Source organism: Hyaena hyaena, unplaced genomic scaffold, assembly GCF_003009895.1.
Source record: "Hyaena hyaena isolate Hyena2069 unplaced genomic scaffold, ASM300989v1 scaffold_1091, whole genome shotgun sequence".
In the NCBI taxonomy this organism is placed as follows: Eukaryota; Metazoa; Chordata; class Mammalia; order Carnivora; family Hyaenidae; genus Hyaena; species Hyaena hyaena.
Genome location: NW_024081723.1, coordinates 525,024 through 552,074, shown reverse-complemented (window position 1 = coordinate 552,074; position 27,051 = coordinate 525,024). Strand labels below are relative to the sequence as shown.

The following is a 27,051-nucleotide window of genomic DNA, read 5'->3' as shown; positions in this document are numbered from 1 at the left end:
TGTTCATGTCTTCTGCCCATTTCTTCATGGATTATGTTTTTCAAGTGTGGAGTTTGATGAGTTTCATATAGATGTTGGGTAGTAGCCCTTTATCTGATATGTCATTTGCAACTATCTTTTCCCATTCCCTCAGTTGCCTATTACTTTTATTGATTGTTTCCTTTGCCATGTAGAAGCTTTTTATCTTGATGAGGTCCCAGTAGTTCATTTTTGCTCTTGATTCCCTTGCCTTTGGTGATGTGTCAAGTAAGAAATTGCTGCGGTGGAGGTCAAGGAGGTTGGCTCCTTCTTTCTCTTCTAGGGTTTTAATGGTTTCCTGTCTCACATTCAGGTCCTTTATTCACCTTGAGTTTATTTTTATGTATGGTGTGAGAAAATGATCTAGTTTCATTCTTCTGCATGTTGTTGTCCAGTTCTCCCAGCACCATCTGTTAAAGAGGCTCTCTTTTTTCCATTGGATGCTCTTTCCCGCTTTGTCAAAGATGAGTTGGCCATACATTTGTGGGTCAAATTCTGAATTCTCTATTCTATCCCATTGGTTTATGTGTCTGTTTTTGTGACAATACCATACTGTCTTGATGATGACAGCTTTGTAGTAAAGGGTAAAGTCTGGGATGGTGATGCCTCCCGTTTTGGTTTTCTTCTTCAATATTACTTTGGTTATTTAGAGTCTTTTGTGGTTCCATACAAATTTTAGGATAGTTTGTTCTAGTTTTGAGAAGAACGCTGGTGCATTTTTGATTGGGATTGCATTGAATGTGTAGATTGCTTTGGGTAGTAATGATATTTTAACAATATTTGTTCTTCTGACCCCTGATCATGGAATGGTATTCCATTTCTTTGTGTCTTCTTCAATTTCCTTCATAAGCTTTCTATAGTTTTCACCATACAGATCTCCTATATCTTTGGTTAGGTTTATTCTTTGGTATTTTATGGTTTCTTGTGCAATTGTGAATGGGATCAGTTTCTTGATTTCTCTTTCTGTTGCTTAATTGTTGGTGTATAAAAATGCAACCGATTTCTCTATGTTGTTGATTTTGTACCCTGCAACTTTGCTGAATTCCTGGATCCGATCTAGTAGGTTTCTGGTGGAACCTGTCGGGTTTTCTATGTAGAGTATCATGTCGTCTGTGAAAAGTGAAAGTTTGACTTCTTCTTTGCCAATTCTGATGCCTTTTGTTTCCTTTTGTTGCCTGATTGCTGATGCTAGGAATTCCACCACTATGTTAAAAAACCGTGGTGAGAGTGGACATCCCTGTCATGTTCCTGATCTCAGGGGTAAAGCTCTCAGTTTTTCCCCTTTGAGTATGATGTTAGTTGAGGGCTTCTCATAGATGGCTTTTATGATTTTTATTTAAGTTCCTTCTATCCCAACTTTCTTGAGGGTCTTTATTAAGAAGGGATGCTGTATTTCGTCCAATACTTTTTCTGCATCTATCGATAGGATCATATATATATATATATTTTTATCTTTTGGACCATTGTGTTTTCATTTCCGCTTGTTTTTATGTTCTTTTTTATATCTTCATTTCCTGATTGACAAATTCATTGTTTCGTAGTATGTTATTTAACCTCCATGTATTTGTGGGAGTCCAGATGTTTTTTTGTGGTTGACTTTTATTTTCATAGTGTTCTGATCAGAAAATGTGCATGGTATGACTGCGATCTTCTTGAATTTGTTAAAGCTTGTTTTGTGGCCTCATATGTGATCTATTCTGGAGAAATGTTCTGATTGCACTTGGAAAGAATGTGTTTTTGCTGTTTTCAGGTGTACTGTTCTGGATATATCTTTTAAGTCCACCTGGCCCAGTGAGTCATTCAAATTAATTGTTTTCTTGTTTATATTCTGTTTAGAGGTTCTACTGATGTAATTGGGGTGTTAAAGTCCCCTAATATTATGGTGTTATTATCAATTCATTATTTTAGATTTGTTATTAACTGTTTTTATGTATTTGGGTGTTATCATGTTGGGTGCATAAGTATTTACATTTGTTATATCTGCTTGATGCATCGTCCTCTTAAGTAAGACAGAGTGTCCTTCTTTATCTCTTATTATATTCTTTGTTTTAAAGTCTGCTATATTCCATATAAGTTTTGCTACTCGGGCTTTTATTTGACCTCCATTAGCATAATAAATGTTTCTCCATCCCCTCACTTTTCATTTTCAGATGTTTTTAAGTGTAAAATGAGTGTTTTGTAGACAGTATATAGATAAATCTTGTTTTTTTTTTAATTTTTTTAAATGTTTTATTTATTTCTAGGAGAGAGAGAGAGAGCGTGAGCAGAGGAGGGTCAGAGAGAGGGAGTCATAGACTGAAACAGGCTCCAGGCTCTGAGCCGGCAGTCAGCACAGAGCCCGACGCGGGGCTCGAACCCACGAACCGCGAGATCATGACCTAAGCGAAAGTCGGACGCTTAACCGACTAAGCCACCCAGGCGCCCCAGATCTTGGGTTTTTTTATACATTCTGTCATCCTATCTTTTTATTGGAGCATTTAGGTCATTTATTTTCAATATATTGATACATGTGTATTTATTATTATATTGTTATTTATTTTGTGGTTGTTTTCAAGATTTTCTCTGAATATTTCTTGTTTTTCTCATTTTCATAGTTTCTTGGTTTTCTTTGGTAATATGTTTGGATTTGTTTCTCTTTATTCTTTCCAGTTTTGATATATGGTTATCATTAGGTTTTTGTGTAACCTCTTCTGCATATAGCAGTCTATATTAAGTTGATGGTTAAGTTTGAACTCATTCTTTTTAAAAATTTTTAATGTTTATTTTTGAGAGACAAAGAGAGTCAGAGCATGAGAAGGGGAAGGGCAAAGAAAGAGAGAGAGGCATAGACTCTGAAGCAGGCTCCAGACTTTGGGCTGTCAGCACAGAGCCCAATGTGGGGCTTGAACCCACGAACTGTGAGATCATGACCTGAGCCGAAGTTGGACGCTCAACCAGCTAAGCCACCCAGGTGCCCTGAACTCATTCTTTATTCCCCTCCTCCCCACATTTTGGGTATATATGGTCATATTTTATATCCTTTTATTTTGTGAGATCGTTTTTTAGAGAAATATTCATTTTTACTGCTTTTGTGTTTCCTACCATATAATGGAATATTATTCATCAATAAAAAGGAATAAATTCTGTTTTTTGCAACAACATTGCTAAGGGGGGATGGGTGAAATGGGTATGTGATTAAAGAGTACACCTGCTGTAATGATTAGTGGGTGATGCGCAGATTTGTTGAATCAGTGTATTGTACACCTGAAACTAATATAACACTGTATGTTAACTACACTGGAATTAAAATAAAATTTAAGAGTGAAAAAAAAAGTGTTAAAAAATAATATGTCCTCAGAGCAGTGGTTCCCAAGTCTGGCAATGCATTAGAATCATCAAATATACTGATGCCTGTATCCCATTATTAGAGATTATAATTTGATCTGAGGATGAGGTCTGAGCTTTTAAAACAACCTTTACAATTCCAATGTGCAGACAATTTTAGGCACCACTGGCTCAAAGTTTTCTTGTGAAGGACTGAAAGCTCACAGAATACATAGTTTACTTTTCTTGCAAGTCTGGTTCACCAAGAAGGGGACTGGTAAATGAGACCGTGTGCTAGGTTCAAGAGAGCCTGGAAGTCTCATCTTGGTCTGTTTCCTCATCTGTAAAACTAGCATGACCACATTTAGGTTATAAAATTGACATGTTTTGTAAGCCATAAAGTACTTCCCAACAGCTTTTGTACACACATACACTCCAGCCTCACTTCCCACTCCACTTCCCACTGCCTTTTGCAAATGGCTCAAGGTAATTTCTATGACCTTTATTGGAATTGCAATTAGTAGTAAGAAAATGGAAAGCCTGAAGGACTTCCCAACAAGGAAGCAGGACAGGGCCTGACTATCCCAGGAGGAATCTAGAAATATAAACCATCCTTCACAAGCAATTCCAAAGCCCCAAGTCCAAATGAGTCCAGAAGCATCACATGATCAACGCAGGGCCCATCTGCACTAGAAAAGTTGACCTGCAGCTCTGGAAACTATGTAGGCAATTAAGTCAGACAGTCCTGTCCCTTGGATAGTATATTTTTAAGTCTATTGTCTCCCTTCTAAAATATGGATGGTAATATCCACTCTCCATAGGACTAAAATGAGGATGAAATGAGACCAGGATTGGAAGGTTGTCTACAGAATGGAAATTACAGTGAATATCTTACAGCCACCCACTATATACTACATACTACAATAAGATATCAAATCACAGAGAAAGATTTCCTAACATTTATTGGCACTGAAATAGAACATGGGTTGAGCATAAACCCCTCCAAAATTTTTTTAAAACCCCCAAAAATATACACACACAAAATCCTGAATACAAAATCTAAACTTTTTTCCCAACCTCCCTGTGGGTGGGTTATTGCCCTTAAGGCAGCTATACTGCCCTACAATTCCAGGTTGAATTTAGGCAATATGGGGCATATCACCAAGAGAGTGTCAATATAATTCACAGCAATGCACATAAGACTCTCCAATGTCAGGCAGAATGGAATCAGGGAGGGATCAAAGCCAAGGGATCTGGACTAGGGGCATTGCATGGAAGGAGCTTGGAACTGAACTCTTGGGAGAAGGCAAAATAAAAACAATAAAACAAATACCAAGTACTTTAAGAATGGACTGTATGACCTATAGTGACAGGTAACATCACTAATACTGAAAGCTTCTTACAATAATGTTTCTGGCAAAATATTCTTTTATAATATAGTATATGCTTCCCAGGTGTGGGGAATGGTATGGGAATGAGACCAAAATGGTCTTGCCTCAAGACTATATTATCTTCTAAGGGTGCATTAGCAAGAAAAACAGAAATCGATGTTGATTAGATGCCACTAGAATATATAATACTGGTAAAAGAGAGAGAGCAAGCGAGCGAGAGCAAGAGCAAGAGAGAGAGAGAGTGAGAGCACACAGGAAACAGAAAGGAAGTTACTCCTGGGTTGATAGAAAGAGGTTGGAGTGTAGAAGGGACCAGGCCAGAGCCCCCAACATCTCTCTGGTTTACAACTTCAAGGGACAGCACAGCTGGTGGCAAGACCTGGGAAGAAGTTTGTTAAACAGAAACAGGGTCCAGTCATCACTTTGGAGAGGGTGAGGGAAAGGAGCTATTAGGGATCTCAGGGGGTCAAGTAAACAGTGGGATCCAAGCCAAAGGCTTTTCTCACCACACTCAGCATCTTCTACCCACTCACCAATTGAAACAACTGGCATCAAGCTCCAGGGCTCACCATTCTAAGGTGTGGATAGCCCTGAAAAAGGAGTGTTGGCCCACATAGCTCTGATGGAAGCTCTGATGAAACAAGTGGTCTCAGAACCCTGGCAGAGAAAATGATGAAGCCCAGTGTGAACATTTCCTCTCTTTGGCAAGAGTCCTGGATAGGACTGGCTAGGTTTTTGGGTAGCTATCCCTACCATTCTAGATGGAGGGAATTTGGGGATTGGGTTTGGGAGGGGCAGATCCCAAGAAGGAAGGATATACCTCCACCCATAGAACTCACTTGAAACAAGCCTAGGCTCCTACAAGGCATTGGAGTAGGATATCCTATCCAGCCTTGCCTGAAGAGAATGGCCAACAGCCTTCTAAGATGTTGGTGAAGTCTCTTGAAAGTACTGTCTCCTCCCATCTCACCATGGGAAGAAACTGAATTTCTAAACTCAGGGATAAAACTTATTAGAACTGAGTTTGTAACAGATTCCATCGGAAGGTATAGAGAAGCATGACTGAACATCTTTTTAGTTCCCAATCATTATAAAGGCTAAATAATAACTCTAGATGAAAGGGGAATTGGAAGGTCTAATCCTATGTCATTTGACATCCTACAGCATATACCCAGGGCCATGCCTCCTTTCCTAAACCCTGTGATGCTCTGAAAATCACAGGACCCTGAGAAGGAAGTCAGTTGTGTGGCAGGGATTTAGGGGTTATTTTTCAATCAATACCACACTTGACTCCTACAAAACAACAGTACATGTGGGGGTATTTCTCAAATCATGTGGGAACTGCCTCTGAGCTAGGGAAGTGGTCTCTTCCTGTAAGCTAGATTAAATGGGACAGAGGGAAAAGAGGGTCCAATTGGCACCATGGTGGGTCATTTATTTGCCCAAGGAAGTGAGTATGAGCTGAGGGGCTAGGTTTGGTCCCATGGCTGCACTGAATGCTTGGCATGACTCCAGGGCTGCTCTAGTTAGTGGCTTCAGCACAGTGTGAGTTAGGCAAGAGTATAGGAGTAGGGGGCAAGGAAGAAGGAAGGAGGGGTTCCTACAGGTAGGGTGACCATTACATGGACTCAAATTCATCGATGCGCTGCTTGGTATTGCCCTGCCGGATCTGACGCAAGGTCTTGTATTTATCTCTGCCAAGTCGCATGTTCTCAGCATGTATCATGTCATTTGCAGTCTTCTTGGACTCATCACGGGCATTGGCCAGTTCTGAAGTAAGGGCCTGTAAGGGTATAAGGGGATGAGGGGTTAATGGCTTACTCTAACTTTACCTTCCCTTATTTAACCAGATTCTCTCTCTCTTCCCCTGCACCCCTCAACACACACCCTTTCACCCATCTCTTTCTATACACTAACACACACACATTTTGGAGTTCCGTTTTCAGCCCTGTTGGGACTGCAGTTGAGCAAAAATAAAACACCACCCCACAAACTTAGGGGACCAATCAATTGATGGCAGGTATTCTCTAAGAGTAGAACAATGGTAGAAACTGGGTTAAGGTATTGTCTGAATACAAAAGGTAAATGGAGTAAGGGGCAAAAAAGAAAAAAAAAGGAAAAGAGGGCCAAGGTCTGATGAGTAAGTGATGGGTACCTACCCTTAATTCCCTGATTTGAGAAAGGCTCAGCCTCACATACTCCACTGAGACAGGCTCCTCTACCTAACCCCCATGATGATCTAGGGAATGCACATGGTATCTTTGACCCTTTGGCCCTGCCTGGATACCTTCAGGTGCTTCTGAACACGCTCATTCTTCTCTGCCTCTGTGGTACGTTCCTCCTCACTGCGGTCCTTGGCCATGGCATCAGCCCGCAGGTCAGCACTGGCCTCTGCCCCATTCTCATCCTGCTCATCCTGCTCATTCTCAGCAGGCTCGGCTACGTGAGGTGTACTCATAGCAGTCTTCAGCTCAGCACGGGTCTTCTCCAAATCTTCTTGTACCATCTGAGCCTGTCCAGTTAACAGAGGGAAAGAAGGATCAGCAGTCAGACCAGGATAACTTGTGGCATCCTACATGTGCATAGAATAGCCCATCAGGAAGCAGGCACCAGGTAGGGCAGGTCACTTTGTCTCTCTTTAGTTTCTGTAGCAGTATAATAGGAGCAATTTACTAATGTCCCTGGTGTACTAGAGAATTCTAGGAAGTATTTAAGAAAGGCTTGAGCTCTTTCTCCCATGATGCTTGCTGTCAATGAGGGATAGAAGGGGTAAGGAGCCCAAATCTGAGGAATTTAAGGAACCGAAATTTATGCATATAGTACTATTTCACATAATGCTTGATCTGGGCACTGCATCTCACCTTCTGCTGCCATTCCACAGCTTCACTTTCTTTCTTCTGTCGAGCCATCTCCAGCTGGGAGATTCGAGCTGTCAACTCTGCCATTTCCAAGGCCTATGGATAAGTTGGGAGGTTGTGAGAGCTGAGCCTTCTGGTCCTCAAGCCCCAGGTATCTTCAACACCAGTTCCCCTGGGGAACCAATAGGGAACCAGATGTTCCACTTGCTTGCTTTCCTGGAGGCTATTTTTACCACACCTCCTCTAGGAACCATGGAGGACCACTCCTATCTTCAGATATATTATTCTTATTAACTCCAAATCATTTCCATATAAGTCAGAGATTCCTACCTAGACTATAGACGTCCTGAAGACAAACATGTCATTTCTCTCTTCCTCATCTCTCTAACTCTCTCTCTTTCTTCACTGTCTCCTTCCCTCCTTTTCTATCTCCTCCATCTCTATATATCTTACATACACTACTGCCCACTGCATAGTTAGGGCCTGCTTTGGAGATCACTGTATCACTGCCTAAAGTGCCAGACCCTTTCTTGTTTTCCTAGAATTCTCAGGGTTTCCACTAAGATCCCTCCAGGACAAGTATAGAAAAGACACTATAGTGTCACAAGAATATCTGAACAAGGGAAAAAGCTTATGCACACCCTCATACTTTGGACAAATCTCCTAGAGGAAGCTTCCCTCTACTAATTAGGTCTTAGTTCCTATACTGTCACTCCAAACAGTAGAGGAGAAGAGCATATATCAAGGAATTTGGGCCACAGGTTCTTTATTTCTGAGTCACAGAACCCTTGGAAATATGATAAAAGTAAGGATGCCAAGCCTTCTCCCCCCAAAAAATGCATAGACACATAGTTTTACATATGATTTTAGAGAGCAAACTCTTCAGAGAGAGGCAAAAAAATGGGTTCTCATCCTTATTCAGTGACATTGTGTGACCTTTGACAAGCCTCTTAAACCTCTCTGAGCCCTAATTTCCTTATCTGGGCATAGTATCCCATATGGGTTAACCTCATAGGGTTATTGGTAGAGGAAATAAGACAGTAAGAGGAAAGGAAAAGTTGCTAGAATAGCTTGTAACACATAGGCAGTCAATTAAGTGTGAATCCCTTCACTTCTTTCCTCCCTCCCTTTCCTTTGTCAGGTCATAAGCTCAGATTCCCAAGGGCTAAGAAAGTAGAATAAAAGTAAGGGTTAGGGAAGACAGTTTGCAAAGCTTTCTGGGCCACACCAGTGACTTGCTTTTGAATAAGCTATCTGTTAGGGGCCCATAGACTGGCACCCTACTGGAAGAAGCCAGCCCTGCAGGCAGGAGTAACTGAATAGGTAGGCAGGCAGGGAAGAAAACTCAGGTACCACAATACTAGCCCATTTTGTAGCTTTACCAGCTGTTCCTGGGTCTTCTTCTGATCCTGGGAGGCCTGCAACAGGGCCTCCTTGGCCTCTTCAGCTTCTTGACGCTCTTTGGCAAGTTTTTCAGCCTCGCTCTGGGCACGCTTCCGCTCCTGCTCAAGCTCCAGAGCCCTGCGGGTCTGTTCTTCCAGTTCTGGAAAGAGAAGAAGGGGGAAAAGTGGTGAAGAGTGCAGAGATGAAGAAGGAATACCTAGTTTCCTTCCTGGAAATGCTTCACCCCAGAACATAGCTGGCACTCTTCCTCTTGCCCCATCTTTCATCTATCTGTAGCTATTTGGATTATATACCCTGATCCTGCAACTCAGGTAGAAGGGTCTCCAGTTCATAGAGTCAGGCTCTAGGAAATCCCAGTCTCAGAAATGACTCTAAGCCTCACCATGTTGAGCCTTCTTAGTCTGTTCCTCTATCTGCTTCAGTCTCTCCATCAGTTCCTCCTTTTCCCGTTCAATCTTCTCCTTCTCTTTTTCTGCCATTTCACGCTTCTTCTTCTCATTTTCCAGCAAAGCACTAAGAAAAGAGAAAGGATGGAGTAGAATATCAAGGTTACATGGAAAGGCCCACGTCTCCCTGGCCTCGGATCCTCCATGAGCCTCTGAAATCTTAGGCTTCTAATGCCTGCTTCCTGGGGAAAGGGATGCCTGAGACTTAAAGGAGGAAGTGTTGTCCCTGTATAGCTCCCTCTCTCTCCCCATCCCAGGATGGCTTCATATCTTTGTTTTATATAATTTGACACCATTGAGAAATTTCTGATCCAGCCCCAGCATCCACTCCAGTTATACAGAACCTACCGTTCCATCTGTTTCTGATGTTTCTCCTCCCGGGCCTGTGCCTTCATCTGCTGCACCTCAATGGTGTCAGGTTTGCGGCGGCGCATGTATAGTTCATGGTTCCCCATGCACAGGGCCAAGATACGCTTGTTAATCCGCAGCCGGGGAGCATAGAAGACAAAGTCCTGATGGGAAACCAATAATCAAAATGAGTTTGAAGGGACAGTTGAAGATAAGCTTTTGTCTTTTGAAAAGCTAAGTCCAAAAGCATAGGAAGAGTTATTTAGCCCAATTTTCTCATGTTACAAATAGGAAAATTAATTATCAGAGTGGTGAAGTGACTTGCCCAAGGTGACATAGCAAGCTAGCAGTAGACCCAGGACTAGATCCCAAATTTTTTGACTCTGAAAACCACCAAACTACAATTTCTTTAAACTTTTGCTTATGAAAGCATCCTAAAATACCCTTAGTCTAACTGAAAGATAGGAACTGACTATATCTGCTAATTAGGGATCCTGCTGAATCTGCACAATAAGCTGGTGAGTTCAGTATGGGTGGCTGGACTATTTCTGTAATCTCTTAAAAGCATATCCCAGACACAGCCCCTTAAATCATTTTTGAATAAAACAAGTTGTAAATACATACATGAATACATAAATCTCCTGAACGCTGACTGTCCTGGCTGTCCCTTTTTAAAAATAAGCCCTTAATCTTAGCTGGCTTTGTTACTTAACTTTTTCTTATGAAAGTTGAACACAGTAGCAGTTTCAATAACTCCCCCCGCCAACACACATACATGAAAACCACGTGAGTCTGAGTTTGTTACTACAGATACCACTGGACCAAGGTTATCAGATAATGGATTAACTACTAGCTCCTCTGCCACTGAACCCAAACTACTACTGTCTCATATATTTCAGTGTGCAGTGGAAGGAGCTTAGGCTCTAGAGATCAAATAACCCAGGTTTACCATTTTTAGCTGTGTGATCTTGTGCAAATCACTCCATCTCTTTGAACCTCAATTTCATCAGTTATAAAATTGGTATGCTACTACTTAACTGGCAATGCAGTTGAGGGTTAAATGAGATAACATATATAAAGTGTCTAACAGCATAAGTTAAGAGACTTCAGGGCTGGAGAAGAATGGTTGAGCATCTGGCTCAGCATGGCCATTAACTTTTTTTGAACATGAGGTACACCTAAAGAGGAGACTCTTTTGTTTTCTATCCTACTCCCGATCACCAGCTTTCCAGTCTTATCAGCCACAGGAAATTGAATGGGTGAAAACTATAGTGAGAATATTAAAGGAATGAATGGACCCAAAGCCTTTTCTTTTTCTTGGGTTGCTCTGGAGATAAGTCTTGAGAGGACAGCAGCAAAGTTATAACAAAAAAACAAATTTGGAGAATCATCTTTGGATCTGCACTTTTGACTCTGTTCTTTCTTTACAATTAAAAATAAATCAAGTACACAAATAATTTCACTTTCTGGATCCTAGATGCTTTGAAAAATAAGATACAGTCTCTGTTCCACCCCTAGAGCATCAGGGCAACAGAAGACAGTGGCTATGAAGCAGCATTTATACTACCTATGGCTCTCCCTCATCCATGCTTCTCCTGAGATACAGGTAGCAGGGTGACACCAGCTACAGGATGCCTCTTAGCCATGTCTTTGCATCAATATCCCCTTCCAGTGCCAATCTCCTTTTGTACCTCGTTTTTGGAACCCCCAAAAACAAAAGCCAGGAAAATGAGAGCAAGATACAATGATATTGCTCCTAGCATTATCCAGGTCTTGGCAAGTACCTGTCTTGGCCAGTAGGAGGAATCACTTACCGGGGCTTTTTTGTCAATGGGCTTGATGACAAATTTCTTGTCGTTGAAAGAAATGTTTCTGATTTCACTCCAGGGAAAGCCTATCTTAGGAGTCAATCTGTAGAGAACAAGAACATCAGGACAAGGGAAAGACAAGAAGGACATAGAGGGTTGGTGGTTTGCCTTCCACACTCCCAACTTCTTCCTTAAGGAGGTAGATCCAGTGTTATCCTATGCCACCAGGTCAGATGTTAGTATTAAGGTGCACAAAAGACCTCCTCATTCCACATCCAACATATTTTTCCTTGTCCCAAAATTTGAGGGTTTTTTTTTTTTTTTTGTATTTTTTGTTGAGGCATGGACCTTATAAAAATCTCTCACAAGAATCGCCAGTCTTATTTTATTGGGACTCTTTCTCTCGAGGTTGCAACAGCTGGGGAGATGTAAACAATGAGCTCTAAGATTCAGAAATTACATGAACAATAATTTATTATATCCATCCTCACCAAGGGCAAACCAAGCAGGAAAAATAAGCAAGTGAGATATGTCTGTAGCAAGAGGGATTAGAAGCCAAAAGGCATTTAATCATTATATTGGAATGTGATTAATTATAAATCCTCACAAGCTAGGTTCTAGGCTAGTGCTGTCCAATGGAAATATAATGAGAACTACACATGTAATTTTAAATTTTCTAATAGCCACTTGAAAATAAGTAAAAAGATCCTCCTAATCCTCCTATACGTGCGAACTTGACGGAGGACCAAGAGGGAGAAGAAGGGTGGAAATGGTGGGGGAAAGGGAGAGAGGCAAACCATGAGAGACTCTTGAATGCTGACAAAAACTGAGGACTGATGGATGTGGGGGGTAGGGGGGGATGGGCATGAAGGAGGGCACTTTGGGGATGAGCACTGAGTGTTATGTAAAAACTAATTTGACAATAAACTATTTGTAAAAAAAAAAAAAAAAGAAAATAAGTAAAAAGAAATAGGTATAATTAACTATAATAACAGTTCATTTAACTCAGTATATCCAAAATACTATCATTTGAACATGTAGATTAAAATAAAAAATACCAATGAGACATTCTACATTCTGTTTTTCACACTAAGTCTTCAAAGTCTGGTGTATAGGTTATACATATAGTATATCTCAATTCAAGAGTAGCCACATTTCAAGTGCTTAATAGCCATATGTGGCCAGTGACTACTATAGTGGACAGTGCAAGTCTAGCCAACACAAGATCTAGAGGCCTGGGAGGTTGTGCAAACATTTGGGCTGATCTAAACTAGGTAGAAAAAGGTGGGACCCAGGTGAGACCCAGAAGAGACCCAGGAGATACAGTCCTACTTCATGATGAGCCCTAGGTGTCAGAGTGGCTCAAATAAACTAAGGTACCTCCGAGCTATACCTGTCATTCTGCTCATAGATGTTAAGACCTAGGGCATCGACCCCCAGCCACAGCTCTGAGCCTTTCTTGTTCTTGATGCTGAAGTAGTTCACACCATACATCTCCAGGTCCTGGGCAATCTTCAGATACTCTAGGACAGCATCTTCCCTAGATAACAGATATGAGGGTGTTACAGAGGGCAGTTTGTGAATCAGACCCAGGAAGATAGTCTCCTTGTTCTACATTTCTGACAAGAATGTTCTTAGCAAAGACTAGATGGTGTGGTGATGGCAAAATAATAAGATTTGTTCCTGAACTAGACAACACCCAAATGATTTGCCATGTTTAGAGAGCTCCTTCCCCATTTCTTTGTTGGCAAGAAGCCCCTGGGACACCATAAGCTCTCTAGGAATACTGAAGTCCCTTCCATTTCTTTATGGTCAAAACTGTTTAGGCTAACAGTTGCCATCATTCACAAAAATGATCCTGATTTGCCTTCTGTCTCTACTTTCCCCTATAGATTGCATTCCTATCAGTTTCTCTCCAACATCCTCCAGTGACCCTAGTCTTTTGCCTCTTTTCCCTCAGAACCTACTTTCCTTCTCCCTAAAGAAGCAGTAGAACCCATAGTTTTTAGGGCAGGCTTACCTGAGCATGCCTCGATGTTCTTCATGCCAGACTTGGATCCGCTCCTCCCATTGGTCCTTGTTGAGTTTATGCTGCTCCAGGACCCTGTAAACACAACAGATAATAGTTTCAAGCACAAAATCCAAATGCAGGAGTAAAGGGGGGCCCACTTAGCTCTCTGCAGAGTTGATGCAAAGAAATATGGAAGTCAGCTCACTGAGGTCATACTGGAAGTAGATTGAAATTACAGCAGGAGATATTAGTTAGACATAGAGAACTGCCTGAGATGTAGGGGGATTACAATAATTGTGGGAAAGAAAGACAATGGAAACACCTTCCTTTGTAGTTTTAACCAAAAAATTCAATACTAAGGGGGTACCTGGGTGGTTCAGTTGGTTAAGTGTCCAACTCTTGATTTCAGCTCAGGTCATAAGCTCACATTGTAAGATTAAGCCCCGTGTCAGGCTCTGTGTTGGAGCCACTTAAAATCTTTTCTCTCCATCCCTCTGTCTCTCTCTGTCTTTCTCTGTCCCTATCTCTGTCGTTCACTCTGTCTCTGTCTCTCTGTCTCTCTCTCTCTCTCTCTCACACACACACACACACACACACACACAAACACACACTAATATGTTGTGGTCTTCAAGCAGGGCAGTAATATATCAAGAGTCCGTGCTGACTTGAGAGGCTAAGAGTCAGGACACTCCTAGATTCCTGTGGGACCAATAGTTTGTGTTTATGAGAAAATTGCTCAAGTCTGATGAGCCTTGTGATCAGAGAACTGAGCCCAAATGACTTTGGAAGAAACTAACAGGCTCAACCTCCCAGATCAACTACATCATAAACAAGACGTTTTAATTTTGTTAATGTTTATTTATTTTATTTTTTATTTTTATGAGTTTTTATTTTTATTTTTAATAGTTTATTGTCAAGTTGGTTTCCATATAACACCCAGTGCTCATCCCCACAAGTGCCCTCCTCCATGCCCATCACCCGCTTCCCCTCCCCCCTCCCCCATCAGTCCTCAGTTTGTTCTCAGCATTCAAGAGTGAAAGAGAGAGAGGAAGGGGCAAAGAAAGAGAGAGGGAGACACACAGAATTAGAAGCAGGCTCCACGCTCTGAACTGTCAGCACAGAGCCTGATGCAGGGCTCAAACCAACAAACTGCGAGATCATAACCTGAGCTGAAGTCAGATGCTTAACCAACTGAGCCACCCAGGTGCCCCCAGACTTGTTTTAAATGTGCCATCTCAGACATTAAAGCAGTGACTCGGGTAGAGTTCCAGGGAACAACCACTATCCCTAATACTTTCAGGTAGTTGTGCATATGCTACAGCTCCAATGGGACTGAGGATCCCAGAGTCAAGAACTTTCCCTCCCATCCAAAAGCTTATGAAAATGGCCACTGGATGCAGTAGGGGAAAAAACTGGGTTAAAAATTCAAAAGACTAGGGTTCCAGGTCTGGTTCTGCTTCAAATGAGCTGTGGGAGATCTGGCAAATCAGAATAAGCATCCCTGCTTTATTTCCTTAGCCAGAAAATAAGAATAATGCCTGCCTTATTTATTTTATGTGTTGTTGTGATGCTAAAACTAAAATAATCAGTGTTTGAGAGCATTCATCTTCGAAGTTTATAAAAGCAGAAAGCTCTGTACACTGGCTGCCAATGTTAAAAGACTGTTGGCGCTCCCCCACATCCCTGGCTTGGGTATTTCTCTCTCCTTCCCCTGTGAAACTATGATACAAAAGGTTTAAATCAGTAAAAATGATTGAGAAAATCAAACCAGGATAGGATATGTCAATCCATTTCTGGTAATGTAATGTATACAATCACCTGTTTCCAGAGTAAAGAAGTTCTGTAATCAGGAGGAAAAAAGCTTTTTATTTTGAGAGTCAGAGAGACAATAGGGTATGGTGCCATATGCAAATATGTCTCCCTGAGGAACATAAGATGGTCTTCAGACAAACCCTAGTGGAAAGGAACAGATCTGGAAGCCCCTGTGTAATAGAAATTGGTCAGCCATGGACTGCAGCCCCCATCCAGCGAAAGGCTTTATCACTTTACCTCTGCGGCAGCAGCTTGTCCCCAGCCAAGTAACCAGACTTGTGGACTTCCTTATTGAAGTCACCATATTTAGACTGGACAGCATAGGAGGCCAGAAGCACAGCAGTCTCAGGTGGGCAGTAAATATCATCGTTAAGAATGCCCTCCTTCACTTGCAGGAAGAACAGGCGCTGGGTGATGTCCTGGATCAATTCCTCAGATACATCCTCAGGGTAGAACTTGGCCCGGAACTTGAAGAGTAGGGGGCTTTCCTTCCGCACATCCTGGGCAGTCACCTGGGAATAATAAGAGGTTATGGGCTCTCAAAAAAATAGATTTTGGCTGTAGGGTGGGAAGAGACACTGAAAGACCATCAACTGGGGATCCCAAAGAGCCAGGTGGCAACTGTTCTGGTAATTCAGAAAAGAGACACATTGCTTTCACTTGGGGACCCAATCCCATGTCTGTAATTGCTTCCTTTGTGGGTTTGTTCCTGAAATGACTTACAACCCACTAATGATCATAAGACTTCAAGCTCCCACCATCTGACAGTATATCCAACTGCCCCCCAATTTTGAGGCTAGGCTTAAGAAAGCTCCTCTTTTAAGTATCCCTCAACATCATAATTTAGCAATATAAAAACCAGTATGGGTCATTGAGCCCTGGGAATAGGCTAGGCAAGATAACAAACTAGTATGCTTTTTAAAGCTTGAAATTGGCTCTTGAGAACTCCACATTTGCCCAGAAAAAGTCTCCACTCCTTGGGAAAAGAAGACTTTTCCAGCAGAAGGTGGGACACCTATCTCCTAGACACAATCAGAAACATAAGCCACAGGACATTAGAAATTCAAGGACAAATTTAAGAAGTTTGAGGATACTGAGATGGAGGACCACCATATTAATGCAGAGATACTGCCTGGAGGTGACGAGCTTGAATGGTCATATACTCAAATCACTTCATTTGGAGTTGGACTAAGATAGAAAATGAAGAAAGAATGGGTTAAATAGGTGATGGGTATTATGGAAGGTACTTGTGATGAATGATGTAAATATATGTAATGATGAATGTAAATGATGTATCACTGAATTCTTCATCTGAAAATAATATTGCACTGTAATTTAAATAAGAACTTGGAGGGGAAAAAAAGATATGTGCTAATAAACTTACGTGTAGATGCCTATGGGTGAAAATAGAAAACAAGAAAGAGGGAAGCATCTGTATGGAGGTTAGGTATCAGTCGACAGGTGGAGAAGGGACAAGATAAGATTAGAAGACCCTCAAGATTCTTTCCAGTTCAAGAGTCAGTGACTCTCTTTTAAACAATCCTCCTAAAGCCATTGAGTTTGGCAGGAAAAAATAGGATGCTAATCCCCTCTTGAAAAGCCATTAATAGCTGTGATCTAAAACAAGTAAAAGTTTAAGACAGAGCTTCCAGGAAAAAAGTAAGGGTCTTTTCCTCCTTGGAGACTGGCCATTCTCATTGATAGAAGTTAATGTGGAGACACAGCAAGAGCTCTGCCTTGGCTGAATCCTCTGCCTTTATTCTGATCTAGTGGTCAATGGACCACCCAGTGAAAAACACAGCCCAGGTTTGCCAGCTAGCACATGTTACCCCATGAATAAGATATAATGGATAAATGAATTCCAAACCCAACAATGGGGTAAGCAGTTACCTTCTTATTGAGTTTCAGCCAAGTGGAGAAACTTTTAGTGTCCTGGTATTGCAGACCAAAGAACCAAACTTCCCTCAGGCCAATGGTTTTCACCACCTAGAAGAGGAAACAAAAAGCAACAACTGATTGAATGCCTACTCTGTGCCAGGCACAGAAGACACAAAAGTCCAACATGGTCCCTGACTTTTTTCCCCAAGTTTTTATTTAAGTTCAAGTTAGTTAACATATAGTGTAATATTGGTTTCAGGAGTGGAGTTTAGTGACTTATCATTTACACAATAACACCCAGGGCTCATCACAAGTGCTTCCTTAATGCCCATCAACCATTTAACCCATCCCCCCACTCACATCTGCCCTAGCAACCCTCAGTTTGTTCTCTATAGTTAAGAGCCCCTTATAGTTTGCCTCCCTCTCTGTTTTTCTATTATTTTATTTTCCCTTCCCTTCCCTGATGTTCATCTGTTTTGTTTCTTAAATTCCACATATGAATAAAAATCATATGATATTTGTCTTTTTACGACTGACTTATTTCGCTTATCATAATATACTCTAGTTCCATCCACAGTGCTGAAAATGGCAATATTTCATTTTTTGATGGCTGAGTAATACTCCAGTATATATATATCTATATATCTGTATATGTATCTATATCTATCTATCTATCTATATTCATATCTATCACATGTTCTTGCTCCATTCATCAGTGGATTGGTCCCTGATTTTACTTTTTTAAAGTTTTTTTTTAAATGCTTATTTATTTATTTTGAGAGAGACAGCACAAGTGGGGGAATGGCAGGAAGAAAGGGAGACAGAGAATCCCAAGCAACCTCTGCACTGTCAGCACAGAGTCCAACATGGAGCTCGAACTCACGAAACCATGAGATCATGACCTGAGCAGAAACTAAGAGTTGACAAACTGAGCCACACAGACGCCCCTGGTCCCTTACTTTAAAGTATATAAGGTGTCCAAGGTCTGACAAGGAAATACACTTGAGCAGCAGCCACGAAATGATGTCAGCATCTCTTTTGCAGAAGGCACTTCTGCTGAGGTTGGGAACAGGTCTGTTACTTATAACCACTGCCACACATAAAAAACTTTATAACCATTATCTCCTTTGATTTTCACAAGCCCTATGATATATTTACAATTATCCCCATTTTATAGTGAAAATAAGGTTGCAAGAAGTGAAGGTTCAGTTAGTGAGTAGCAGAGTCAGGTCTGTTTGACTACAAACCCATTCAAATCCAGTGCTTCTGCCACTTCTTCCCTCTATGATATTATGTGTCTTTCCACTCCCAGGATGAATTAAAGGCTGGAAGTAGAGATTGTTGGTGTAAGTCCTATATCTTGTTCTCCTGGATTTCTCCTTTATCTTTAGCAAGTAGGAATATGCCAACACTCTTAACTGAGTCCCATTTACAATGCCCAAGAAATAAAGTTTGGGGAGACATAACAGGCATTGTGGTATCTCTATACTCCAAAGATATGCTATGTCTGGGTGCTTTGATGCTTCTTTCCAGCCATGATTAGAGGATGTTCATGATTCCCCTTACCACTCACACAGGTTGAGAATAGGAAAGAGGGTAGGAACATGGTGAGTACCTCAGTATGTATAGTAGCTAGAGGGCCCCTTGTGATGTGGGCCTCTTGGCTGAGCAATGGGCAGGAAATGGAGGGCAGCCAGGAGATGGGGTTTGTTTTCCAGTCCCTGACTTTCACATGTTAATGGTTTTGGCTGGCAGTTGAACTCCAGAATACCCATCACTGGAGATGGAGGCAATAAATTTGAGCCACATCCTAATAGGTTATGCTGACTACCTTCTTATTTTTTTTCTTTTTCTTTTCCTTGAGGCGTGGGCAGGGGAGATAGGAGAGTGAGGTGAAGAAACTTACCTGGAGATAGAAAAAGGAAAGAACACAATATTTCTAATGTACTTCCTTGTGAATAAATCATATCTTCCCTCAAAACACACACACACACACACACACACACACACACACACGTACACACTTCCACTATATCCACAAAGTTTCTACTATGCACCCAAAGCCAGCCCCCAAAGTCACTCTGAAAGCTTACAATCTAGAGCTTCAGAGGCCCTAAGGAAAAAGTATCTCATATCTATTAAGCAACTATTATGTACCAGATACTGAACACTGAACAACCCTGAGATAGCTATTATCTCCATTTTATAAATGAAGAAACAAAAGCTTAGGGGGCAACCGGCCTACAACCATATAGCCTAGACTAGAATCCTGATGTGTATGATGCTAAGATCTTTCTTTTCTAGCATGCCCTCTTTTAATTACAAGGACTCATAGGGGCTTAGGAGCCTTGGGGTTCTCAAGTGACTAACTGCCTTGTCTCTCTTTTGCCCACACAGCCCATCAAGTTAATGAGCTTTGACCATCTCTGCATCTAGATATAGTTTCTGGCTTTCCCACTAGGTTCAATCAACAACCACTTTGGAGAGAAACTATATATATCCCCATGTCATCAACTTTCATTGCTCACTGGGGCATGCATGGTGGTCACCCTTCCCTTTCATAGCTTGAATTGGGCATCAAGAAACCTGAGTGAAAGTCTCACCTGTCTCTAATTTGCTAAATGATCCTAATGCAGCATATTTCCCTCTCTGGGACTTAGCTTCCTCATCTATCCAGCTTTCCCATCTACTACAATTCGTGTAGCTTGAATAGCCTCTTTCTTACCTCAAGTTCATTCTACTAATAAGGTTTATTTGTAAATGACTAAGAAATACTGTCCCATTTTCCACATACCTCTTGCTGACTTGGGTAACTAGGAACATGTTTAGAAAAGAAAAGTTGTGGGGAAAATGGGTTGAGGAATGATCAAAAGACTTCCAGGATTCAAAGGCAAGGTGAGTCCCTGAGCCCAAGTAAATAGGCAATAGGAATTGCATATAGGTTTTAGATGGAGAATACAAAATGTTCATGTTGAAATGTGATATTGGCTTTTTTTCCAGAGGATAGAGGGGGAACATGGACAGAAAATAGTATTTAAAGCACTATTATCTCATCTTAGATGTAAGATAGAGCCCAATTAACAGTTCTGATGATTTTCACAGGGTTGCAGAAGAATAGTAGGTCCAGATGCAATGTGTGGGAAGAAGTAAGTCAGCCCCAAGAGAGAGACACACACTGAAGATGCAGAAGATAGGTCATTAGGGCCAGGAGGCTAGGTCATGGGGTGATAGACTGGGATAGAACTGGTAAGGCAACAAGTTGTCTCTACCAACTGTAGAGGCTCAGAGACACCAGAATTAAAAAGGAGTAAAGCAGGTACAGACTACTTAGCCAGTTGTAGAGGTCCCAGGAGTGAACTCATTAGCCTTGTTTTGTACCACATTGTTTGTTTCACTAGAAGGATGGGTAAGGGTGTAATAAGAGGAAGATCACTAGACTCAAAATAGTTCTGGGATCTGGAGTATCTCTGAGGTGAAGTTGGACAAATAACAGCTAAAGTGATATCAAAAAACAAAAACAAAAATATTTCAGGATCAGTAGGGAATTTTAATCTCTCTGAGCTCTGCCGTTTCCTTTATGAACACAGAGAAATCAGATTCATATAAATTTTCCATTTCCTTAGGCTCCAGGGGTTGGAGAGATGAGCAATATCTCTCAGCCTCCAGTGAAATCCCAAAGTGAGGAAATGAGGGTGTGGAGGGAAGGAAATATGATCTAAAGTCAGAATTCAGACTGAAAAAGAACAAAGGATAAAAGAGATGACCCCTGGACTCTAGGCTATAAGGAAATCTCCAACTAAGGTCCACAGGGTACTGGGAATCATTTGCTCAGTCAACTCTTGTCTCAAAATGAGGCCAAGCTTTGCTTGCTTACAGCTTTGCTTCCAGATGAGACTTGCACTACAGAGAAAAGGGAAATAACATTTTCTAGGGGGAAAGAGTATCAAGGTCCTGCTTCCAGGAACAACATCTGTGTCTGCAGTGACTAGGTTCCTTACCATTCTATTCTGAGAAATGGTTCCATTTCTGACAAAAAGATTCTTTCTTGGTTCCCTGTGACCTCAGACTGCCAACTTACCTAGTCTGTGCTAACACTTCTCAAAGATGCCATGGAATAAATCCATAAACAGTAGAAAATAATAAATACATATATCTAGGGAACACAAAGGGTAGTATATTCCAGGGGGATGTAAGTAGATGGCTCCAAGCCAAAATTTCTTTGTAGCCTCAGGTTTGATCTTAATCACATGCACATTTTACCATCTACTCCTTAAATGTTTTAATAATGAAATAGATAATATCTACAAGTAAAATTGATGCTCCAAGATACTAAATCAAATTCATCTCACAGCTCTGTGTACCTCCTAAAACTTGTCACATACACCTATATATACATTGACTGTGAATTCTATTGAGCCACACAACACAAACTCCCACAACAGACTGGAGCATTATGGAGTCCAAGTAGCATAAACTAGAAAACTGAGGTCGAGTGAGGGGAAGAGATTTGCTTCTGAGAAAACACTCACTAATTGCTAGGAGCATCTGTGTGTAAGAAAGAACCATCTTTTGTCTCTTCTATGCATGTGAAGGCTGCTTACATCTGAGATATATGGAGGGGAGGGGAGATCAGGTAAATTCTGGATCCTAGAGACCTCCTTCCCATATCCTCCATACATCTATCTGAATTAACCAACAAGTGATGTAATTAGCCACTTCAGAAGCCCAGAGCAGGATTGGGAAGCAAGACTGGAGCTTCAAATGGAAATCTGCATGAAAAGTTAAGTGCAAAACTCTGTCAATGTCCAAACACTTGAGGCTCACTGAGATCCCATTATAGGCTTGGCAGAAGCTGCATCAATCACCCACTTGAAAGCAAATCAATACACAACTGAAAAGTTCTAGTAGGGGCTGCTACCAATGCTGTTTCTACTGTCCTACACTGCCTGTGTTCAAGTGGCGACCTGCTCTATAGGATAAAACACCCTAAGTTTAAGGACAAATTTCTTCCACTTAGAACAGGGGAAGAAATGGGAGGTCTCAGAGGATATAGCTGACAAAAGACACTGGAAAAACAGGAAATGATATATGCCTTGATTCAAGCCACTATACCACTTCCTAGCTATCTGACCTTAAACAGGTCTTTTCCCCCATTCTAAGCCTCTGTCCCTCATCTATAAGATGGGAATATTACTATTATGATAATAAACGTTAGTTATTTTATACAATAAAAATGGGAGAAAGAGAAGAAGATGCTGTTGCCTTTAATGCAGAGTCCACAAATCCTAAGGACTTTAACTGAGCCACAAAAATTTCCTGATTTAATGGCTCTTTATCTGAACTCCCAGGACAATTTTAATTACTTATTTGGCCCTTAATAAGAACAACCAACATTCAAATGTCAGCTGTATTCCAGACACTTTACTTATTTGAAGATTAAATAAAACTACAAAATTTGTGAAATTAGTTTGATTACCACTTTACTGAGAATAGTAAAGTCCTAAGAGGCTAAATGAGCTATCCAAGATCACACAGAATTTGAACTCAAGGCTGACACCAAATCTCATGCTCTGTATTGTGCACCACCTCTATACACAACCTGAACCTCAAAGGTGTTTCATTCTATCGGGGAAGAAGGTTGTATTTACTTTTCTCTGCTTCTATAGGCAAGGAACTCCAAGTTACTTAAGTGCAGAGATGGTGTTTGATAGGTCTAGAGATTTTTCTAGAGACACAGTAGACCTTCAATCAACAGTAAACAAGTCAATAAACAAATGAATGTTCTGAGATTCATTCACCTTTCTTATAGAGCTCAAAATCTTAAAGGGAAGGGGCTGGTTAAGCTAGAGGCCCTGGCTGGGGTGGAGCCAGGCAAAGGGTTCTCAAAGTGAAACTCATGGCAGGAGCACTGCCCCTTTGTGGCACCTACATAATCAAGAGCATTTTCGGATGGGCACTTGGGTGGCTCAGTCACTTGAGCATCCATCTCTTGATTTTGACTCAGGTCATGATCTCAGGGTTCATGTTTTTTTTTTTTTTAATGTTTTATTTATTTCTAGGAGAGAGAGAGACACACACACAACATGAGCAGGGGAGGGTCAGAGAGAGAGGGAGTCACAGACTGAAACAGGCTCCAGGCTCCGAGCTGGCAGTCAGCACAGAGCCCGACGCGGGGCTCGAACCCACGAACCGCGAGATCATGACCTAAGCGAAAGTCGGACGCTTAACCGACTAAGCCACCCAGGCGCCCCTCAGGGTTCATGGTTTTGAGCCCCACATCAGGCTCTGTGCTAACAGTGTGGAGCCTGCTTGGGATTCTCTCTACCTCTCTCTCTGCTCCTCCCCTGCTTATGCTCTCTTGCTCAGCCTTTCTCTGTATCTAAATAAACCAATAAATAAACTTAAAAAAAAAAGCCCTTGGAAGGACGTCAGGACAGAATTGCTATAGCAAAACATGTGCTCCACACTCCCTAGCTGTGTGCACACTCACAAGAACAAAACAAAGGTAAATGGATGAACTATCGGACACACTTCCCTTTCCCATCAAGTTTTGTGTCTCCTCGAGCTATGACTTCCCACTTTTGCCTGTTATTTATTACTGGTGCAAAAGAGGGTGCTTCCTCTCCAATTAGCTTCATCTCTAGTCATTGGCCAGACAACTTCTGGGTTTCAAGATGGCCCCAGAGCGTTGGTCAATTCCTCACAAGGAATTCCTCCCAGCTCTTTCCCCCAATTCCACCAAGAGGGCCTCATTGAATAATGGGTCTCAAAGCCCAGAGGGAATGGACTCCTTCCTTTATGAATCACCAAGATAGAGGGAAAAGATCATATTCCCCAATAGCCTGTGGAAACATACCTCTATGGATTCCCATCCAGACCTGCATCAACCCGGAGAGTGCCAGATGTTCAACTCCTTGTCTGAGTTAAAATCTTTTTTCCCTTTTTCATCCACGGGGTCCCAGCTCTGCCCCATCTGACCTCACAGAACATTACTATTCCCTCCTTCCTATGACAGTCCTTCAGAGATCTCAAAGCAGAGAACACATCTTCTCTTGAGACTTCTCACCCCAAACAGCCTCATTCACCCTGCAGAATATTGCATTGGGAAAACTATAGTTTTGTAGTCAGAGTTGTATTTGAAACTTCATATTATAATTTACTAAACTGCATAATCTAGAGTATGTTCTTTTATCTTTCATAGGCAGGATCATTACAAGGATTTAAGCACCTAGCCAAGGCTAGTCCATAGTGTGTGCTCAATAAATGATATTTATCAAATTAACACTGGTCTTCCCAGTGAGAAATCATGAACTTCCTGGTTTTCTCCCTTTTCTCTCCCCAGCCAGTATGAAAGATTCAAGTCTCTCAAAGGTTGTGTTTGGGAAGTAGTAGCTTTCACAACTAGCATACCATCTGGCTAAGGCTCTCCACCATCTGGGCAACACCCACAATACACAAATCAAACAAACACTAACAAAGAATTACCATGCCTTTTGGCTTTTTGAAATTAATAAGTTTCTTTGTTCAAGAATTTTTCTGCCCTAGGGGCGCCTGGGTGGCTTAGTCGGTTAAGCGTCCGACTTTCGCTTAGGTCATGATCTCGCGGTACGTGGGTTCGAGACCCGCGTCGGGCTCTGTGCTGACTGCCAGCTCAGAGCCTGGAGCCTGTTTCAGTCTGTGACTCCCTCTCTCTCTGACCCTTCCCTGCTCACGCTGTCTCTCTCTGTCTCCTAGAAATAAATAAAAAAACATTAAAAATTTTTTAAAAAAATTAAAAAAAGAATTTTTCTGCCCTAGGGTCTAAATTATGCCTTCCTCACCCTCTGTCCACAGTTACACCCCTTCATAGCAAATTAACAAAGCTCCCAATGTTGGCAGCAGGAGATGGCATAATTTGGCTTGAAAGGGGTGATGTGTAGAACCAGGAGTCTGGGAAGGAGTCTGAGAAAAGGCCGAAGGATACTTTCTTCCTTTCCCTCCCTAGCTCTGGGGAAGTTCTTAGATAATATATGGGCTCAGAGTGCAAATGAGAAAAGGAAGCAAGCAGCCTAGAAAATCCATCAAGGTAACATATGGTGCCAACATCCTGGACAATATCAGACTCCCACCTCACCAGAAACAGGAGTAGAAATGGGATAATGGGCTATCCAAAGAGATCTCAGCCTCTGGAAATGGGAGTCTCATTTTCATTCCTGGAAGTCTGGTCACAGATGGCACATTCCCTTGGCCCCTGGAGAGTCTTTGAATGCTGAAAGATTCTATGGCCCCCACCTGGTTTTTACATAAGCACATCCTTCTGATAATGGTGACTCCCAGTGACGGGATACCCCTTGGGGTATGACACTTCATGGGATGGGAATGACACTTCATGGGATGGGAATGACACTTCATGGGATGGGAATGACACTTCAGCATTATCTCCATGGCATGACTGCAGGTTATGAAATATCCTCATAATGTATTCATCACTCCCAGTGTTGTCCTAAGTCCCAATATTCTTTTGAGGGTACACTACCTCAGGGAGAATAATTTGGTTTCCTTCTACTATGAAGCAAAACAAAAACAAAAACATGTGACAGGGACCGTGGGGTGCAGTGACTAGACTGTAGCATTCAAATCCAAGCCAGATACCAGCTAGATACAAAAAATCTACTTAATTTCTGAGTCTGGTCATTAAAATGGGGAAGAGATCACTTACATCTTTCAGAGTTGAGAAGCTCTGAAACATGTGTTTCATTTGACATGTGTTAGAATTTTCAGAGCATCTAGCAGAGTCAGACCCTGCTTGCTTCTCTTTTCTCCCATGTTCAGGACCAAGAATAGGATTAATTGGGGACATCCATGGTGCAGGCTGCCAAAGTTAAACTTTGCCTTTGTTATTAAATCGTGGGTCAGCCTTTGTTTTGACCTATCTTGAAGGAGCATGTAAGAGAAGAGATTCCCAAGAAGTGTGCATTGTGGTGGGAATTATTAGGAGAAATAGAAGAAGGTAAGAAACAAATAATCCCTCTTTTACCTGATCAAACAGCTGTTTCCCGGTGGTGTTGGGCTGGATAGCAAACTCCAGCTCTGCATCCATGGTGGTCACACGCACATTGATCTAGAGTGAGATCAAGGAGGCAAGTTAGTTGTCTGGCTCTGTGCTTAGGAGAGCCTGGGACAAGTGTATCTGTTCAATCTCAGAAGAGGGAACTAGGATGCTAAGAATCTTAGCAACTTAGATATTGGTAGGAAGGAAGGGAGAGTATTTAGACAAACAAACAATAACTCAGCCTTGGCTCCCAACCATCTTACTGAAGACAAGAAACAAAGCCACAGAGCAATGCTTACCAAGAGGCAAACAGATAAATGCAAATCAGCCTACTATCAAGCTGAAGCAAGTGTTGACTGTACTTCTTCCAGGAAGTCTTCCCCACCTACATCAGCCAGCTGTAAACCCACAGCATTCTCTACCCACCTCTGATCCACAGCCTGAATTATCTACAGCACTGGTCTTTGCAGATGCAAGTTAAGGGCAAGAAAAAGAACACTGGGTTCCAAGCCTAGCACTGTACCTGGCTCAATCTACTGGCTTATCTCTTTCCTTGGCCTTAGTTCACCTCATCTGTACAACAGTAGTAATGCAGAGGAAGGGGTCAATTACACTAGGTGATTACCCTTTCAGTTCTACTGTCTATGGTTCTAATACTGACTTACATTGTTAGTAACTCCTGCATTATTGGTCTCCCTAACCACAAAAGAGGAAAGTGGCCTCAGCAAAGGTAGTTGCTCATG

The 27,051-nt window shown here is 41.7% G+C and overlaps 1 protein-coding gene across 1 annotated transcript in view; it reads right to left on the bottom strand.

The window, feature by feature from the left end:
- Nucleotides 1–4,257: 4,257 nt before the first annotated feature.
- Nucleotides 4,258–27,051, bottom strand: part of MSN (moesin) — a 63,686-nt gene continuing 40,892 nt past the window's right edge. Inside the window, exons 2-13 of the mRNA XM_039222261.1 lie at nucleotides 26,294–26,377; nucleotides 17,290–17,385; nucleotides 15,637–15,911; nucleotides 13,597–13,680; nucleotides 12,970–13,116; nucleotides 11,583–11,679; nucleotides 9,769–9,932; nucleotides 9,357–9,487; nucleotides 8,953–9,113; nucleotides 7,574–7,666; nucleotides 7,000–7,224; nucleotides 4,258–6,495 (exon numbers count right to left, since the gene is read on the bottom strand). Coding sequence (XP_039078192.1) covers nucleotides 6,331–6,495; nucleotides 7,000–7,224; nucleotides 7,574–7,666; nucleotides 8,953–9,113; nucleotides 9,357–9,487; nucleotides 9,769–9,932; nucleotides 11,583–11,679; nucleotides 12,970–13,116; nucleotides 13,597–13,680; nucleotides 15,637–15,911; nucleotides 17,290–17,385; nucleotides 26,294–26,377 — 1,722 coding nt within the window. The 3' untranslated portion in view covers nucleotides 4,258–6,330. The remainder of the gene's footprint in view (nucleotides 6,496–6,999; nucleotides 7,225–7,573; nucleotides 7,667–8,952; nucleotides 9,114–9,356; nucleotides 9,488–9,768; nucleotides 9,933–11,582; nucleotides 11,680–12,969; nucleotides 13,117–13,596; nucleotides 13,681–15,636; nucleotides 15,912–17,289; nucleotides 17,386–26,293; nucleotides 26,378–27,051) is intronic.